Consider the following 19,454-nt stretch of genomic DNA (forward strand, 5'->3'; position numbering starts at 1 on the left):
AAAATATTGTTTTTTTTGGTGTCACCCTATGTTCCTGTTGCAATCATGAATTCAGAGTCAGACTACACTGAAATAATTTCCTTTGATATCTATCTTAAATCTGAGTATGGAAATTAATTCTCCCTGTATGAAAACCTAATGCTACATAATGTACTTAAGAGTTTACCTTGTGTAATCAAAGAAACATACACTGTAGACTGGTGACGGCGGCCATATTGGATTCCTTCATTTTGATGTACTATGGGAATATACATTTATTTATACATCATATTGGCATTAAGCACCCTTCAAACCCCCTGAAAATGTTGCAGACATCAAAACATGAACACTATCAAAGACAATATGTCCTTAAAGCAAAAAATATGGGCAGAGAGAAGTGCAGTATTTTGGGGGTCAAAAATCAGTGTTTTTTTTTGTGGTGTCATCCCATGTTCTACTGCCCATAACTAAAGAATGGAAAAAGGTAGACACAAACTTCTTTTTTCAGGTGAAAGTAGACAGTTCAGTGTAGTTTTCTGTAGTATTTGTGTTCACAGAGACAAAGAGCATTTTTTCTGTGAATCTTGAAAGATTAGTAAAAATGTTAAAAATCGCTGACAATATGAGGCTCTCTGCTTTTAAAATGGCTGCCAGCCAATGACATAAGCATTTTCTTCCAATCTGAGCTTAAATCTGATGACATAATGGCTTTCCCCATGTCTGAAAACATAAAAATAAGTGATATTTTCAAATTCATACCTTATTTAGTCCAAAAGAAAAGTGATTGCAGGATTTTAACACGGTGGCGGCGGCCATATTGGATTTTGCCCGTTTGAGGCATTTCGGTACATTTTTGCGTCCGGCATACGGCACATTTGGATTCAGCACCCTTGAATACCCCTAAATCAGTTGTATGCCGAAAATTAACATGATTTGCCTTCAGGTGTCAACTTTTTGGAAAAATGACCCTGACTAACAAGAGAAAGTTCTGCACCAACAAACGACACAGCAACAGAGTGGGGTTTTGTGAGTTTTATGGTGTCATTTTAAAGGAGGAAATATACATTACATACAAAAATACCATTTCAAATACAATTTGTTGCCCTACAAAACAAAAGAAAAAAAAGAAAAAAAGAAGGAAGGAAAAGTAAAATAACTTTTCCCCAAGATCATTAAGGAGGATTCAAGTTGAGAGTCGTCAATGCCACTCTGAAGGAAATCTAACTGTAATACCTGTGATATAAAAAATTACATGGTACAAATATGCACATATAAATAAAAGAATAAGAAACCCCAAAAAAATGAATAGTAAGCCTTCCTTCTCCCTATTAAATACACAGGTTTCTCTCGCACACACGCACTCTTTCTCTGTACACTTGACCAGTTTTGAACAGTGGTTTATATAGAGCATTACCTGGGAAGAAGGAAAATAAAGTACAAAAACGAAAATGGAATTCAGGAGATAATCTCATGTCTAACTCAAAAGCTGTGTAGGGAGCTGCTCTTAAAACATTAAGGAGACGCTAAGGTCTGGTCAGAGCTCCAGTAAAACATTGGAAAGGTGACTGAAGTCTTCGGTTGGTTGGGGGGTATTGGGGCTGTTGTAGCCTTCCTGTACATTCTGTATGCGGTGAACATAGGACCTTTTGCGCTGCCAGCCCCACATTGGCCATCAACACCAGTTTGGACCCATCTTGTGGAATAAAACACAAAGACTGACCAGTGTTTGGGATGCCCTAATCACCCAAGACTGATTTTGTTTGTTTACATCGGCTTGAGGCCGTTATATAGCACAAATATCTTGAATGTATTAATAATACCCTTTGTTGATGCGCAAGATCAGATCAGATCATCTTGGATGGCAGCTTATACAAGATACTAGCAAGACGGACTGGTCTCCCTTTGTAAAGATTTACTGTTGAAGTGGGAGAGGGATGTGGGAGAGGGTGAACGGTCCTTTGGGAACCTCCATGGGAGGCACACATAAGGGGCTGAGGCTGTGGAGAAGAGACGGAAGGGGTACATGCACCCCCTTAACACTGGGAACTCAAAGACAGGAACAACCGGGTGCAGTCCAACACATACGCACACAAACACTAACCTGAGCACAGAACACAACATATCACACCATACCAACAAGACTTTACACACTGGTTACATCATCCCAATCACTTGCCCTTTCTGTCTCACTTTCACACACATACACACGCATGCATGCTCACTCACACCAGTTACAACGTTCTCTGCTAGGTGGTTAGAGAGTAGGGCCCGCGTGTGGTTGCTGACGCGTGCAGTTCTTGGTGACGTGAGCTAGATGGGGGGGATGAGGGGATGGTGAGAGGCTGTGGGACCCACTGAAAGGTCACTAAGCAGCCACTGCACTCCTAGCATAGTCCGGGTCTCCTCTATCGGACCAGAACCTTACTGTAGTACAACACCCCCACAGCCCAGGTCCAAAACACCAGCCCCACTCCTGCCTCAAAGCAATAAAATACCTCCTTCCCCAGGTACTGTATCCAAACCTGTACAGTCATAACAAAACTCTGGGGGTGGGCATGAGGAGGAGGGGGACGGCAAGGAGTGGGGGAAAAAAAGAAAGAAAGAAAAATGGTCTTTTGTCTAACAGCGGAGAATCTCATATACAGGAACAACTTTTATATTTTTTTCTTTTTTTTTGTTAATTAAAAACCTACAGTACAGCTGTATTGAAACACTAACAGTGATTTTTCTTTTAAAGACGGGTTATATATACATTAACTACCTAAATGTACAAGTCTGGCTTCAAAAATCAAATGCGCTCCAGGAACTGTACGCAGCAAGCATTTTGTGACACATTAAGGCGTTAAAAAAACAGACAATATGGAAAACAGGGTTTTTTGGGGGCCAAAAAAAATGAAGCAAAAAAAAGAAGAAGGAAAAAACAACAAACAAAAACACACATGAAACACGAATACAATTAAAGAATTTTGTTGCTTCTCTGTCTCTTGTCATTATAACAATTACGTTTTTTTTTCAGGGAGCGAGAGGAAGCATAAAATGAAGAAGCTTCACAAGTTGAACACAGTAGTCTTGCTTCTGGAGTCCATCGCAGTGTGAATACCAAACGTTTTTTTTCCTTTTATACTTTTTTTGTAATGTTTCTTTTTTGTTCATTTCTTTTTTTAAAAGTAAGAAGGGAAGGAAGGAGAAAAAAAACCCATCAAAGTCCAAAAGAAAATCTAAATCCATCCACCTTAAGAAGCCGTCACACAACTTAACCAGAGTTACCTGTGTATCTCCACTGCTATCGGTTGAGTGTGAGTCTGATAGAGTTCTTGATGACGCGCAGGTTGCTGGTGGGGACCGGAGACGAGGCATCAGGCAGCTCCTTACTGGGTAGCCTCTGGTGGGCATGGACAGACACACACAAATAGGTCAGATTTCAGCCAAAAGCCATTCTCGTATTCACACTCTAACAGCTATACCTACAGAACACGCGTGCACAAATACACACCAGAGCCTAGGTTAATCAACACACAAATATCTTTACATTCTGCCTACCATCACAACATACGCGCACATTATGCCAAATTTTACCTTGAAGTAATTCTCCTTTTCACACACAAAAATATTAGAGATGTCCGATAATATCGGCCCACAGATATTATCGGCCCGATAATAGCATAAAATGTAATATCGGTCAATATCGGTATCGGATTTTTGGCCTATCAAAACCGATATGATAATGCTTGAATTACTGTACACTTTTCTCCTTAATTATTTTTCTATTTTGCACAGACGATGTTAATATTTGGAAAGCTTTGTTGCATTCTAGAATGCTTCTAGTGGGGCATTACAATATAATTAAGCATATTTTGCTCCACAACATCAGATTTGCAATGTTACCTAAAATCTGTGATATCGGCATCGGTATCGGCCGATATCGGAATCGAAATTTACAGTTGGACAATATCGGCATATCGGATATCGGCAAAAAAGCCAATATCGGACATCTCTAAAAAATATCTATACTTGCATACTCTTACTCTCTCCACCTCCCCCTCCCCTTCTCTCACGCACACAACCACAGTGCTGCTTAGCATAGGTGGGTTGGGGTGCCCTCGAGGCCTTACCTGTGTTCGCGTTGTGTCGATGGTGGGAATGGGCATGGGCTTCGTACCACTCAGTCCCTCCTGACAACATGAACAGACGTGAGGTCATGAGGAATTAGGACAACTCTCGCCTTCAAAGAACTCTGATGCCCTATGTACACCAAGCGCAAACTACGCGACCTGAGCCGCTGAAGTCATTATTTCTCTATGGAGGGAAGGCGAATAAAGCTACCAGAGCGAATTCGCCAGGAGCGAAGCGAACTGAGCGACCAGAGCGAATTTTGACGATTAAACTCAAGCTAATCTTAAGCGAATTCGCTATGACGCGGTTCGGCGAAAACCAATTGGAACGTTCATATCGACAAATGTCCCAGGCTGTCAAGACAGAGCCGTTATGTGATTAGCTGAATCAAACATGTCAATGCCGCGTCCAGGGCAAATAAACCGAATTCATGGCGAAACTTCTTCAACCAGCCCAGCTACCTGAGACGCGTAGGTAGCGCCTGATGTACACGGGGCATGAGTGGCTCACAAGCAGGGACTATAGAATCAAGTAATCAGGCCACAGGTCCACTTCTAGAAGACAAGGTCAGAGATGACTGGAGCACCTCAAACACCTTTTTTTTTAAATTGTGGTGCAGATATGACTAACATTTGGACGCTGTGTTTTCTTCAGAGTCATGGGGTCCAAACATGAGTCATTATGTTTGCACCACAATTAAAAACATAAATAAAATAAAGTGTTTCAGGTGTTCCAGTCATTTCTGCCCTCGTCTTTCAGAAGTGGATCAACCTGAGCACAAGCAGAATTTTAAACAGAATATAATATTTTATCAATGCTTAACACACACACATCTACATTACTTGTTGTTATAATGTAATAGTCTTGCATTCATTTGTTTAGCAACTGGAATTGTATTTATTAACATACAGTGGAATGGATTAAAGACTTTTCAAAGTGTGCCTAACAGTTTGCTTAAATACTTCATTTGCAAGGGACATGAGGAGAGGAGGTGCTCACCACTGCTGGTCCGTCTCCCTGCTCCTGGCCGTTGCTGGATGGAGGGAAGGGCTCCTTAAACGCAGAGTCGTCAGGGAAAACCTGCTGTCCCAAAACACAAACGCCAAATGTATTTAAAAAAAAGTATCAATACCATATCAAGACAACAAAGGGTTGCACACTTTGGTTTAAAAAAAATAGTAGTTAAAAGGCATCACATTTTTGTTCCTGCATGTGTGCAAAGCTCCTTTCAAGTGAATCTTTTAATACCATGTGATGATGGCCTATATAAATGCATCTGCAATTAAGTTAAAACTTAATCAAACCTACTTTATCCAACTCTACAGTATTCTCCTCTGTTCTCCTACCTACTCAGCGGCCTCTTAAGAGTACACTAGAGATGCTCTACTCCATAATCTTGACTATTATGCTCTCCTACCTCCTCTGCAGCCTCTGTAGAGTAGAGCGTCCCTGTACACATCTGTGTTCTCCACTCTACAGTGTCCTCCACTCTACAGTGTCCTCCACTCTACAGTGTCCTCCACTCTACAGTGTCCTCCACTCTACAGTGTCCTCCACTCTACAGTGTCCTCCACTCTACAGTGTTCTCCACTCTACAGTGTTCTCCACTCTACAGTGTTCTCCACTCTACAGTGTTCTCCACTCTACAGTGTTCTCCACTCTACAGTGTTCTCCACTCTACAGTGTTCTCCACTCTACAGTGTCCTCTCCTCTGTCCTCCTACCTCCTCAGCGGCCTCCTTGCTCCTCTTTGGCGACTCCTGCTGGGTGGGGGAGTGGGGCCTCTTGCCGGCCGAGCCGTTCAGGCCGTTGGGAAGGCCGCCGCCGCCGCCGCTGCTGCTGCTGCTGGGGCTACTGCTGCCGCTGCCACTGGGGGAGCCCATGGAGGGCAGGACGCTGCAGCCCACCACTGTGGGGATGGTGCTGCCAGCAGGGGCCACGGGAAACGCCTACGGGTGCACAACCACACAGGAGGAAGAAGACTAGACGTCAAACACATCAACACATCAAACAGTCAGTATGACTCATCGTCATACTCAACAATGTTAAGATGGGTTGGATTCTCATAACTTTGTGAACAATAATAATCTTCAGACTGGACACTTGGAATGACTACTAATAATAAAAAAAGAGTAACAAAATATCCATGTCATCTATCTAAAATAAGTTTTTAGACTTAGTAAATAGACTTTAGACTTTATTAGATAGATTTCTTTTTTAGATTTAGACTGGCGAAACACCCCTATGTATACTATCTAAGTCTAAGCCCCACCCATCCACCCGGCCGTCATCCTTACCTGGTCCCCACCGCCGCCTCTTTTGCTGGGCTCGTCCAGTGTGGGGGAGTGTGGCCTCTTGGAGGTGGCAGAGGTAGCAGCACCGGCTCCTGCTGCTGCTGCTGCTCCGTTCAGGTGGTCTGTGGGGCTGTTGCTGGAGGCCCGGGCCACCACACTGCGGCCCACCACTGTGGGGATGGTGCTGCCTGCGGAGGCTGGGGCTGGGGCTGGAGCTGGAGCGGAGGCTGTGGGAGGGGTAGGGGCTGAGGCAGGGGCAGGGGCTGGTGAGGACGACTTTGGAACTGGAGAAGCAGAGGGCTCTGGGGGAGAAACAGAAAAAAACAGATGGATTGGTGAGAGAGGTGCTTGATGGTGAATCACCTTTCTGTGCACTGGTAATTGTCATCGCTGGGAAGTTTCTTGAGCCTTAGCAAAACATTGGGAAAAAAAAGAGATTTGTATCGTATTGATATGGTTATGTTGCAAATCAGTGCATATGAGTACAGTTGAGGAAAAAATAAAAACAAGCATAAGAATAACCTGCAGGTCTACTGTAAGGTGTGTGCAAGTGCGTTGTTTATTTCAGTTTATTGCCTACACAGCACAGCTATGACTATCTTAAGGTAAGATGGGTCAAATTTCACATATAAAAAAAATAATAAAATAAAATAAAAACAAAAAAAACCCCAACGTATCGGCAACTATCACTCACTGGAGCCGATGACTGGAATGGACATGCCCTGTTCAGCCTCTGGAGGGGAGCTGTCCACGAACAGGGGCACTGGGGGCTTGGAAGGCGTGATGCTGCAGAGAGACACAGAGAGTTGACAGGTCGGAGAAGACACGTTAACATTACATTAGAGTTACATAAACACGCATTCAGATGACTTCACCGTTTGATTAAGACTTCCGCCATTCAGACGCAGGGGAGAGCTTTAAATCCATCCTCTTACAACATAGACGAACTTCAACATCCATCAGAGAACACTTCCCTTCCAATTATTACAACAAATCATCAATAAAGTTACTCATAGTTCAAACCGCTGACCCAGTTATGTCTTAGTATCTCTATCTGGGTGTGAGAAAGGCAATATAGATGCAGTAAAAAGGCAATAGCATTATGGCCTTTTATCAGCCACTTCCCTGTTGTTGAAGCTAACGGCTGCATTCCCGCCAGGTGATGCATTGTTGCACAACATTGAACTGGGGCTGCACGATTATGGAAAAAAATCATAATCACGATTATTTGAACCATGATTATTAATCACGATTATTTTTTTTGCTGAATTTTCTTTTAAATTATAACGAAATAAAATACAACCAAGAATGAATTATATACGGGATGAACAAAATAAAACTGAATTGTAATAATTATGTACGAGGCAATAGCATGAAACTTAGGTGAACAGATTTCTGTCTAGAAACACCAGCCTGTCAGAATGTCCTGGCTTCAAGGACGCTCGAAAGCTGGTCACCATTGCCACGATTAAATCACGATTTTCAATTATTTTCGATTATTTGTGCAGCCCTACATTGTACACAACAATGAACTACTTCAGCGCCTATAAACGTTTGGTTTGAATGAGATCACGTTTGTTGTGATATGATTCATCATGTAAACTCTCACCCACCAACAACAGACAATGCATTTGCTTACCACTTCATATGCGATATAACTATGAATTAGTATGCAAATAAAACTATGACTAAAACGAGAACTCTGCAGTACTGTAGAAGTATAATGATGCAATAAAAAAGATCATAAAATATGGGGAGGTTATTCTGATAAATTGCTGCATGCCCAAAACCCTTGTCTGAGATAATATACTTCTATAGGCTATTTGGGATTTGAACTTTTTTTTCTTTCAAAATTAAAACCTGTTTTGGCCACATTCTCAGCGTTGTGTGCAATTTAGTTCCCCAAAGGATATTCTATAGTATATAAGATAATACTGTAACACGAGATTAGTTCTAGAAGGATACACTATGTTCCAGAATACTCTATTATGAGATGTGATGAGTTCCAGGAGGCAGGTCCTACCTGTCTGTGTCGGCGGCGGCTGCCTTGCAGGGCATGAGGACCGGGGTGGGCGAGCTGAAGGGGGTGCCCGTGTCCGTGTCTCTGGAGCTGTCCAGCTGGCTGCCGTCCATGGAGCAGCGCTTGGAGTCGCTGCCACCTGTGGAGCTGCGGTTGGGGTCACCCTGTAGGGGGCAGAGCAGAGCAGCGCAGGTCAGCAACATGGGTTAATGGGAAACAACAAACATCATGTCCTTCATGACATTTCAATACCAAAACCTCAAAATTAAGGTGCTTTTACTTCTGTAAACTAATGCATGGGTTGTTTTTTTTTTCAAGAAAAGAACTGCCTTTTACTCATATCCCCTAATACAGATAGTACATAGAATGAATGTTATACAAATGAAATTACAGATTTACAGCGTCACAAATCTGAGGTAAAATGAGTGACGTATACTCAAAAGCAAAACAACAGGCCAAGCTGAGCAGGGTAAGGGTGTGGGCACCTTTCTCTTGCGGTGCTGCAGCACGTCTGGGGGCAGGTACTGGTGCAGCTGCTTCTTCTTGACGTGCGTGGCCTCGATCTTCATGCCGTCCTTCAGCATGTTGATGTTGTTGGCCTGCCGATAGACTGCAGGGAGGGGGCAGGCAAGGGTGACCATCCGTTGACTACAGTATGTATGGTATATTGGCTTTGGGGTCTTTTATACATAACCATGTATTTTTAAAAGAACACCCTTAACTTCGTTTGTGCCTTTTGTTAACACACAAACTGAGGTTTTTCCTCTGAAAACAAATCTTCCTATGAATCTTACATAAATTACATGAAACATATCTATGACAGCTGTTGGCTGCATACTTGTGTGAACAAACGGCGCCTTCATCATGCCCTTACTTCATTTATTTTTCAGGACATTGCACATTGATGAACAGACATGCATCAGTTTATAGCACAATGGAACATTTTCATCATGGCCTTTTCTGACCCTGCATGATACTTTTATCAGAGCAACTGTGCAGCTTCCTCACCAGTGTCTGTGAAGGACTGGATATCGTACGTCAGGTCAATGTTCACACTCTCCGAAGATTCCATCTTCTTGAACGTGATTCCGATGAACCACATCGACACGTAATCATTCCTACAGAGTGAAAAAAGAAGCACACAAAAACAAAAGAGGATATTGCCACACATCCCAAAGTTGATTTTTCCTCAGAGCGAGTGTTTCTCAATGTCATCCAAACAAAGGGCCTCACACAGCGCAACACAGTGACGCAATGCAAAGACATACTGCTACGTTAAACAGGTTTAACAAATCTTGCAAAGATGCACTTGAAGCTTCAAGCCAATGCACTTCTTTCATCGTCATCTGTAGTTGAACTCTTGTACTGTACTCACTCAATGCGGCTCTCTTTGGAGCCTGGGAAGGACTGTGGGTTGACGTGGGCCAGGACAATGTACTCGTTCCTCTCCAGGTTGCCCACCAGAACTCGGATCTTGGACTCCACAAGACCGATCCTGCGATGGGGAGAAAGAGAACATTATTACTATTTTATTACACTGAGCTGACTTGTGGATAATGTCCACATGAGGCAGCTAGTTGAGGCTGGACAGATGCAGTAATACTCACCACTCGAGATGGTTATCTTCTGTAGATGCACTGGCTGTGAGCACAATGTAATGCCTGTTGATCAAGAGAGGAAAACAAAATATATGCAAATCAAGACATGGAAACGCAAAGGGACATGAACCACAGGAACAATCATGAACTAGAGAACCAAGACACATATTGTGAAGCGTGGAGTGAGAGGACTTACTTGTACTTCTGGAAGAAGTGGGGAGGCTCGAACAGCTTCGACCAGTCTGCTTTACCCTGAAGGATCTCATCGGTCACAGTGAGACCTGGCAGAGCACACAAACAAGACAAGACAAACACAAAGTTAGACATGCGGTGCATTTCTCAACAGCATTGTTGCTAACCAAGTTAGGAACTTACTTGGCTGCAATGCAATTTCCCATAGATAGGCAAACTACTAAGTTGCTAACTGGTTAGCAACACAGCTTTCAAGAAACATAGTCACAGAGCCATAGTCAGCACACAGCATTACACCAAACACATCCAAGTGTTTTAACCCATTGATGCTGGATGCTGCGTATACATTGACCTAGGTGCCTGGAACGGCATGGATGCAGCATTCAGGCTCATGAGATTTTATATTAAAAATGTGGGTATGTTAGAACTGAATGAAAACACTCTAATGCATGATGAGAGTCTTAGCTTTTAAATGCAACTTGTTTCATGTTTTCATGTGCTTCGATAGGCTTTTAGGTTTTTATAGACTAAGGGCACCTTTTTCAAAAGGGGCGTAGGCATTTAGCAGGCATTTTTTTTTACAGATGCCTTAGGTTAAAATTGGTTTACAGAACCCAAATGAAGTGTGCGGCCGGCCTACGCACCATTCCGGAACTCCTCGCTCATGATGGTGCGTGTGGATGTGGAGACGTTGTAGGTGGAGTTCTGGTGGGGGTAGGCAGGGGTGATGATGGGCATCAGGTGGTACCTGTCTGAGGGGTTCACCTGGTGGAAGACACAGAAGGACAATATGAAACTATTTTCCCCCCACACAGTCAATTTTGCAGAGTAAATGCAACAGTTGGAGAGTACTCTGGCACCACATACACTCTAGAAGATTGTAAATTGACTCTCTATGTGCTGAATTAACAACTTCTTTCTTTCTTTTTTTTTTAACTGTGTATGAATCCGCGTATAACTGGATCCCACCGCACTTTCGATTAAAAGGTGCCAAACATAAACAAAAACTGTAAAATTGAAAGAAAAATGTCTGCACACTTAAATCCCCTTTGTGTTCTTTTTAATGATAGGCCAAGCTTTCGGTCTACTGACCTTCCTCAGGGCTCCACTGTGTATGAATCCGCATAATGATATAGACCCATTAGTCCCATCTCTCCAATAAGTGCTTAATGCCCCCCACCCACCTTCACTAACACACTTTCTGCAGAAAACACTGCTTGAAGACACCGCTACAGTATGTGAAACCAATGGCTTCTGTCTGAAGAAAGCCATATGACTTTTCCATAAGGGAGTTTACCCCTCACCCAAAAGTTACAAATGTTGTTGTTACTGTTACTGTTGATTGGCATACGAGTAGTGTGTAGGCATGCAAGTAGAGTGGATAGAGGAGTTTCTTACTCGAGGGTCCCAAACAGGCAGATTCAGGTTGCTGTCTTCTGGCTGTTTTAAAAGCACAGGATTGGGCCATTCCCTGGGAGGAGGATTAGAAGTGGTTTTGTTAGAACGCTGACATACATTGCCTTGAACACTGTGACCTCATACTATGAACACTCTGGAATTCCAAACATTCTGGCGCCATTTACCGATAACAAGTACAAGTAACGGTTAATTGGACACATTTGGATGCAGTTTTCATTCATAACGGCAATGCTCTCACCAGCAGTGCAAAATACAGCAAGCATAAAACTAATACAGCAGCAAGGTTTTACTTTCCAACACCATTAAAACGATCAACAGCCCCAGAATATGCATCTATTGAGGTAGAAATCAAATATTATTCCTCACTATTGTCAGCAAGTCAAAACATCACCCACCCTCAAGTGGTCTGAAGAGAGTAGAAGTATAAACACTAAGCTATTCACTGTTACATCAACCAGTTGATGTAGCTCTGGGGGGGGAGAAAACAACCCAAGAATTCAAGTTGTTTATGACTTAACATTTCAGAGTTCCCTCTCCCTCCCTCCCTCCTGCCTTACCACTTCGAGAAGACTAGGAAGAACTTGTGCACCAGCGTGGCGGCTACAGCATTGGGGTACAGCTGACAGGTTCTGGCCACCAGCATGGCCCACGACACACCACCCAGGAAACCCAGCATGTTGGAGTAGATGCCGCGACCTGGAGCGGGTCAAGAGGACAAACGCACGCACACACAGAATATTTGTTTGTTTTTTTGTTTACATTTATGGCCAAATGTGCAACTGTGGCTATTTCATGACCAGTACAGGTAATAAAATTCACTTCATATAAAATATCAACAATGATATAAATAATTGAATAAATACATTAAATAAGTTCACATCAAAACATGGTCACATCAAAACATTTGAAAAAGTTCAAAACCTTTAAAGGTGGGACCTTATTAAAAATACCAAAAATAGTGTCTTCTTTAAAAAACTGTTGTCTTTTTCTTCTTAGAGCAGGGCAAGATAGAATATGCTTAATTGATAAGAGATGTCCACAAAAATCAGAGGGGAGGTTCACTTCCAGTTAGCAAAAAAGCATGGGTGAGTCTAGAGTGCACAGACGGAATATGTCAGCATGGAATATGGGTATGGCCCACGACAAAAGCCAACAATTAAACCCAGCATGTAGGGAATACATGAAGATTAAAGAAAATACATGGCGAGTAGATCAAAATAGTGCACAGTTGAAAACACACACATAGTACTGTCAGCAATATAGAAAACATGCTTTGCATTTCGCGGAAGTACTAGGCAAGACAAATCCCACTAACTGTCCATCACTGAACAACTTCTTTCCAGTCATAGTAATTAAATGTTTTGCTAGTGGAAGGGACAGTGAGTGTGCAAGATTTTTGTAACATCTGAACACTAGTAACCTCACTGTGGCTATATCCAACACCACTGTCTGACTACAGGGATGAGCAAAAGTGTCTGTTTTAAACCGAATCACTAAATAACGGTTAGAAACAAACAATCAAACAAAATCCTCTGACATACGTTTTGCCCATAATTTGATGGCTCGCAGAGTCAGCCTGAAGTTCTCCTTATTCGGCACCAGGTAAAGTATCTCATCAGTGACGCGACAACCTAGGAGGAAACACAGATGTACATCTATATTAGCAACACTCATAACACAGTTCATAGTAACACAACAGACATTATAGTGGTGGTCTAGCCCAGAATCGCTCCGCACCATACATACTAACGTGCCATGACCATTTGATGTTCCAATTTCATGTTACACCGCAGTAAGACAACAAATGTGATGCTGTATGCTACACTCAAATTTAAGGCTGTACTGTTAACAGCAGAGCCTCCACAGCACCAATCACAGACATTCACAATTCTTACAAACTCATGAAAAGCCACATTCTATTATTAAGTTGCCATTAAATTACAGGACATGCATGTTTGCTACGATATGACATCTGTATACCACAACATTGACTCTAGAAGGAAGTAAATGCCTTCTTCTGGGCTGTTGGAGTTTACCGTTCAGACTGCGAATGCATCTGATGTCCAGGTTCCTCAGTAAAGAGTCCCCTCTAAGGTCCAGGTTGTCTGGGATCGATGCAAGCGCAAGCCTCGCAAACAGAAGGTCGATCTGGGGTGAGAATCAAACAAGTTCACATCACGTCCGAAATGTTCACTTCTTCCACTACATAGGTTTCCTGGTGAACCAGTAGCCTGTAAGTAACAGGCTACTGGCACACTGCCCTTTCACGCCTCTCCGCAGACGGGGTTTAGTCAAAAGATGCTTGCACGCGGTTGGAGCAACCTCATATGAATGACATGACACTTCGACCACTCACGTTGAAGCTTTGTGACGTAGGACGTGTCGTCACGTAAGCGTCGCCAGGTCGGGAACCAAAACAGAACAACGTCCTTTAGAAAATCAACTTGAGGTATTTTGGATAACACCGCTAAAATTGCTGCTTCCATCCCGACGCATGATAACTCCTCGCACGCCGCCATTACTGTTGTGATTCGGGGAGGGGGGCGGGCACAGCCAAACTACCCTGGGGGAGGGTGTTGCGTTCGATAAACGTCATACCCACTGAAATCCCTCCCTACGATCCTGATTCGTTGTGCTGCCCCGGTTATTTCGAAAACGGAGGAGGAGAGCGAATCACAGGTGTACCAGAAGGATTGTGTAGCCCAGCCCCCTGGGCGTCAACACATAGCTTCTGGTTCACCAGGAAACTACATAGGGAGAATGCTGCATCGTCTTGCGTTCAACAACTTAGTACACCAAGTGGTGAAAGAGGTCGGAGTGAACCCCAAATGAGCACACAGAAATGATGCACATTAAAGTATATACTTATGAAGTATTGAACGCTACTCATTTCAAGGCGACTTGAACCATGAAAACTGCAGATAATGACAATATTATCAAAACAGAAAATATGGGTTGCAGTACCTCAATGCCATCAAAGATGAACTTGATAACTGGCACAAAGGCATCCTCCACAGCCTGCAGAGAGCAAAACACAGGGTGAGTGTGACATACTGATCATGTATGGGAGACCAATAATACATTGGACTACAATTGTGTAGTTTACAAAGAAGTTTGTAGTGTGTAGTTTATTCAAAGAAACTTAGTGATTTAGGCAGAGGACATTGAGTACAGTGCCTAAAGCAAATGTGGATTGGCCATGGATGATTGTATAGGCACACCACCCCTGCCCGCACCCCCCCCGAGCTTTTAACCTCCAACCCAATTTCTGGACCAACTCCCTAACCAGTGCATATAGTCTATATAGTGTGCGATTGTTGGTGTGGTTGTATGGCTTATTGTGAATGTAGAGTGTGCAGTATTTGTGTTTTAGTGTGCATGTATGAGTGGATGCGTGTATGTAAGTGAGCGTAAATGCTTATGACAGTATTTGTGTGCGAGTGTGCATGTATCGCACTTGATGTCCTGATGTTTGTCCTTGTATACGTCTACTATGTTTTGAATTATATACTTTGTTTTCATGTTGGTTGCAGCACTTTACGACAATGGAGAAAACAAATGTGTCTTTGGGGACAATAAAGACAATCTAATCTAATTAGGCCATAACTGCCAACAAGCACCACAATATGAAATGTCTTATGCCATTAGACAGAGAAGACAAGTCCTCCTCACCCGCAAATCCTTTATCTCCTCCAGCTGTTTGAGCTTCTCGAAGAAGGACAGGAAGAAGTCGGTCCTCTCCACATGACGCGGCGCCACACACAACGCGTCAATATCAGCCCCTGGAACACACACACAGAACCGTACAAATCTCAGTCAGTCACCATCATTCTCCTTGAACAAGTAATTTGAACATGAAACAAGTAACATACACTATTCAGTAAATTGAATGTAGGTATTGTATGCATACTATCAAAATGTTTACTTCATAACTTCACACTGATTGCATATCTCTTGCCAGCAGTACTAAACTCAGCCTACTGACAATATCCATGAGGCGGAAGGTGACACAAAACCAGCAGCAATCCATTACAATCTGGAAATGATGTCACTTTCAATTCCTGCAACAGATACTGATTTTAGACTGTGGCCAATGGCCCAGAACTGCACTGTTCAAGGTCCTGTCTTCTATATCAGAAGGCACTGAGGAGATACTGCATTAGGGAGTAGACAGTAGTATCACTAATTCTGCGATGCCAGACAAGACAATCACTACACATTGGACATTACTTTAACAAACGAAAACACAACACGCTGAGCACAGAACAATATCTGCAACTTTAAAAAAAAAAAACTGAACGAATTTGTCATTAATCATGTGTAATGGTCCGTCAGTGTCAAGTGTATAACTGGACAACAGAGAGAGAGGGGATTAGAGATACCTCCTTAAAGAAAAACTGAGGTAGAGCCTACCTTTGGTATGAACACCCAGCCTGTATGAGCCGAACGTAAAGATTTTCCCTCCAACGCTAGCGACTGCTGAGGGCGGGAGGTTCTAGAGGCAAGAACATTGTCAGTTAGCCAAGAAAAAAAAAACCACTTTGAAATCTCTCCAACAGTCAAGAACAGAGTTACAGTTCCAACACAAACTTAAACAAAATCATTGCAGCTTTAAGTGATAGTTATTAGTCAAAGTATTACTTACCTTTACTTCACTTATTTCTGAAATCCACTCTTTGACGATGTTATTTAATTTGCCCAGAACGGCTAGCCTAGGATGAGAAAGGAAAGAACTTAAAACATGTAATTGATACGAACCAAATTATTATTTTTTTTTAATTGCCCAGCACCTGTGCACACAAAATATAACCCCAACAAAATGGAGTACAATTGATTTAACCAAGTAATAGCGGAGACCACTTGCTTCTTTTTGTACAACGTACTTTGTGCACTGATGTACTGCTTACCTTTATTTTTCAAACAAATATTGCAGCTAAGACATTAGGCCTAATTCTGGCACAAACATTTAATGCAAATGTAGCCTCACACTCACAGCCATTTTAATAACAACTGAGGTCACATGATTCCTTTTGCATATTGTCCTGTATGTATGCATTGATGTACTAGTCTGGCTAGCCAGGTGAAAGTTTAGTCTGGCACCCCATGGTTCAGAAAGCTGAGGGCTGTGGGTGGGACTGTTGGCGTTCAAGCTGGCTCTACCAACGTTACGCTGTAGCTGCAGTGATTCGTAAAAAAAAATCATGGGTTTGACGATACCAGTGACCAGGGCCCTAAATTAACATTTTTCACCACCAGCCAAAAAGGCGAGTAGATATTAATCTTACTAGCCAAACACATACTCACTAATGGGTCAAAGTGTCTGGTAAGTTCGACTTTTCTACCGGTCAAAATGAAATTTCACCAGCATTTGGCCGGTTGGCTGGTGTTAATTTAGAGCCCTGCTAGTGAAAAAAAAAATCTGATGTCTGGCTGAACGCAAGCTTGTGCCACTACCTTGGAACAATGCGCCAGAACCAACGACTGTGTCACGAGCCTCTTCACGGTGTTATTGCTTTTTCCGACCAACAAACATTCAGCAAAATTAAATACCTAGGGACTTGTGTGCTGATGTGGTCTGTCTTTGATTTTGAACTACATTGTGATTACTGTATAATGATTGTGTTGTGATGATTTGTCTGACATCCAACGATGCAATACTAGACCAACTCTCCAGAGGAAAAATTAAAAATATAAAAATTCTAGGCCACCGATGCACTGCTTACCTGTGGTTCAGCTCATCTTCGTCCTCAAACACACCAAAGGGTTTCATGGCCTCCGTGAGCTTCTGTGTGTACATGTGGTCGATCTCCCTGGGGTAGGCCAGACTGATGGAGGAGGTGATGCCATAGTGTTTCTGCTGAGGCTGCTGCTGCCCACCAAGTGTACTGATGTTGGTCCTGTGGAGAGGGGATGCAACACATCAATCAACACAAAGTCCCAGGCGTGCATGCACACAATAATCATAACATCCCTGCACACACAAATTGGCACCTGCCAACAAGCAACATGTGGGTAAAACTCAGATGTGACTACCGTAGTAATGATTTTAGTGTCACTTTGGCGGGTAGCTTATTCGTAGGTACATTCTTATACAATAGCTAGTAGAAACACTGAATGTCTAGTCACTCGGGAAAGCAAGTCACAGTGGCCATTATGCAAAAAAAAAAAAAGTTTATGTCAAGCCCTGATCTCGATACAACATAGCGAGGGACTATGTGTACTGTATATACTGACAAAGTTGTTGACAATCTTTTTTTAAGCCATGCCATTCACGACATTTTATTGAAACCAGAGAGAAGTCAGTAAGTTCAACTCTTTCAACTGACAGAGGGTGCTTTGGGAAAGCCCATACCACTGTACAGACACATTTTCATACAACACAACAGGAGCATAATGCTACTGTGTACATTTTGGACGTCTTCTTGTTCAGGAAAACAAACTGCGTGCATCAGCAAGTACTTTTCACAACTCTATTTCTAACCCGGGAACTCATTCCTTATACGGTCTCTAGGTCACATCTGCTACCTGGAGCTCCATCACGCGTGAAAGACTATGACAGCTGTCTACACAGCTTGGACATGTTAATTACTGCTCGTGCTTCACAATGGATTACATAGGAGTAATCTTGTTGTAAAAATGCAACCCAATGCATTTGTTTTCCAACAGGTATGGTTTCCTGTGCACGAATCGGCTAGCAATCCGTTTCGCTGCTGGTACCCTGTAGCTGGGCTACCCAAACAGCTAATGGTAGAGCAAACAATCACGGTAAAACATAACAATAATGCTCTGCTCAATGACTGATATGTTGAGTACCAATTATTGTTACGACAGCAACGGGTATAACGCCATCGCGGCAATCCACTTTTCCGTATCCTTGCAGCATTGCCTGCTCATAGCAATGGCACACTTATCATCAGAAGGCTAATGTCAAGACAACAGTCGATAAACCTTTTACACATCCTTGGCTAGTTAGCCAACAAACATGCTAATCAACTAGCTTCGAATGAACAACAGAGACAGGTCTATGAATTCGTTTGCTAGAAGACTTTGATCTCTGATATGTCCGTCCCTAAATTTAAACGCGTCTTTAGCATACATCTTGAATTCCACAAGATCAATAACATATCAATGCCCACTTCTCTGTCCAGGCCTTTGTTAGCAATAGGGCTAATAGCAGTAGGTCGATAAGCGTCGGCAAGTACTGGCTGGCTAGCAGGTTGACGTTTTAGCTCCTCTCGTCGATTAGCCTAGCCTTGCAGCCAATTCAAAAACTGTGCAATGAAACCCTAGTGCGACAACTGGCTCCATTTTCACAAGTTCTACACTTACGCTGACATTTCTTTCATGACCCTCCGATGAGATTCCTTTGGATAATCACAACAAACTTGAAGAAAACATGTAAACTCAGCCAGCAGCAGCCTCGTCTCTATTTATAACAATAGTAAACTCCAATATGGCGCCCCCGGTTACAACGTATCCCGAGAAGCCTTGCGTTGTGATGAGGGAAACGAGCCGAGTGTTGCTGTTGTTCATGATATGGAATGTCTGGGCTAGGTAACACGTCCGTTTGCTGATTCTGTTATCTTGCAATTGTATTGTAATAGGAGGTAACCAGTGGTGTAGTCTACGTAGAACGCAGGTATACGGAGTATACCCACTTCTAAAATTTAGGGGCTTCAGTATACCCACTTAAAATTGATTAATCCATTATTTAGAATGGCATAAATATATACAGTATACCCACTTCAAAAAAAGCTCCAATATACAGTATACCCACTTCAAAAAAGTAGACTACACCGCTGGAGGTAACAGTATTTTGCCTAGGACCTATAGCAAAGAG

At 42.7% G+C, this 19,454-nt stretch overlaps 1 protein-coding gene across 3 annotated transcripts; it reads right to left on the reverse strand.

Annotated features, from left to right (window-relative positions):
- Positions 1–996: 996 nt before the first annotated feature.
- papolg (poly(A) polymerase gamma) lies at positions 997–19,124 on the reverse strand. Of its 3 annotated transcripts, XM_063192851.1 has the most exons (24): positions 18,944–19,124; positions 17,338–17,511; positions 16,260–16,326; positions 16,028–16,109; positions 15,287–15,396; positions 14,579–14,632; positions 13,651–13,762; positions 13,156–13,245; positions 12,172–12,310; positions 11,594–11,666; positions 10,840–10,960; positions 10,200–10,284; positions 10,013–10,066; positions 9,781–9,900; positions 9,414–9,523; positions 8,891–9,015; positions 8,409–8,569; positions 7,080–7,171; positions 6,389–6,687; positions 5,816–6,040; positions 5,092–5,175; positions 4,092–4,151; positions 3,247–3,361; positions 997–3,134 (listed from the first exon to the last, which is right to left on the reverse strand). In XM_063192851.1, the coding sequence occupies exons 1-23, from the start codon at positions 18,958–18,960 to the stop codon at positions 3,263–3,265; spliced, it is 2,553 nt and encodes an 850-aa protein (XP_063048921.1). In that variant the 5' UTR covers positions 18,961–19,124; the 3' UTR covers positions 997–3,134; positions 3,247–3,262. The 3 variants fall into 3 exon arrangements, with proteins under 3 accessions (XP_063048921.1, XP_063048922.1, XP_063048920.1); XM_063192852.1 differs by having other exon boundaries at positions 997–3,361; positions 5,092–5,172; positions 18,944–19,123; XM_063192850.1 differs by having other exon boundaries at positions 997–3,361; positions 18,944–19,123.
- Between the last annotated feature and the right edge of the window lie 330 nt (positions 19,125–19,454).

The sequence above is a fragment of the Engraulis encrasicolus genome, unplaced genomic scaffold (genome assembly GCF_034702125.1).
Source record: "Engraulis encrasicolus isolate BLACKSEA-1 unplaced genomic scaffold, IST_EnEncr_1.0 scaffold_25_np1212, whole genome shotgun sequence".
Lineage (NCBI taxonomy): Eukaryota > Metazoa > Chordata > Actinopteri > Clupeiformes > Engraulidae > Engraulis > Engraulis encrasicolus.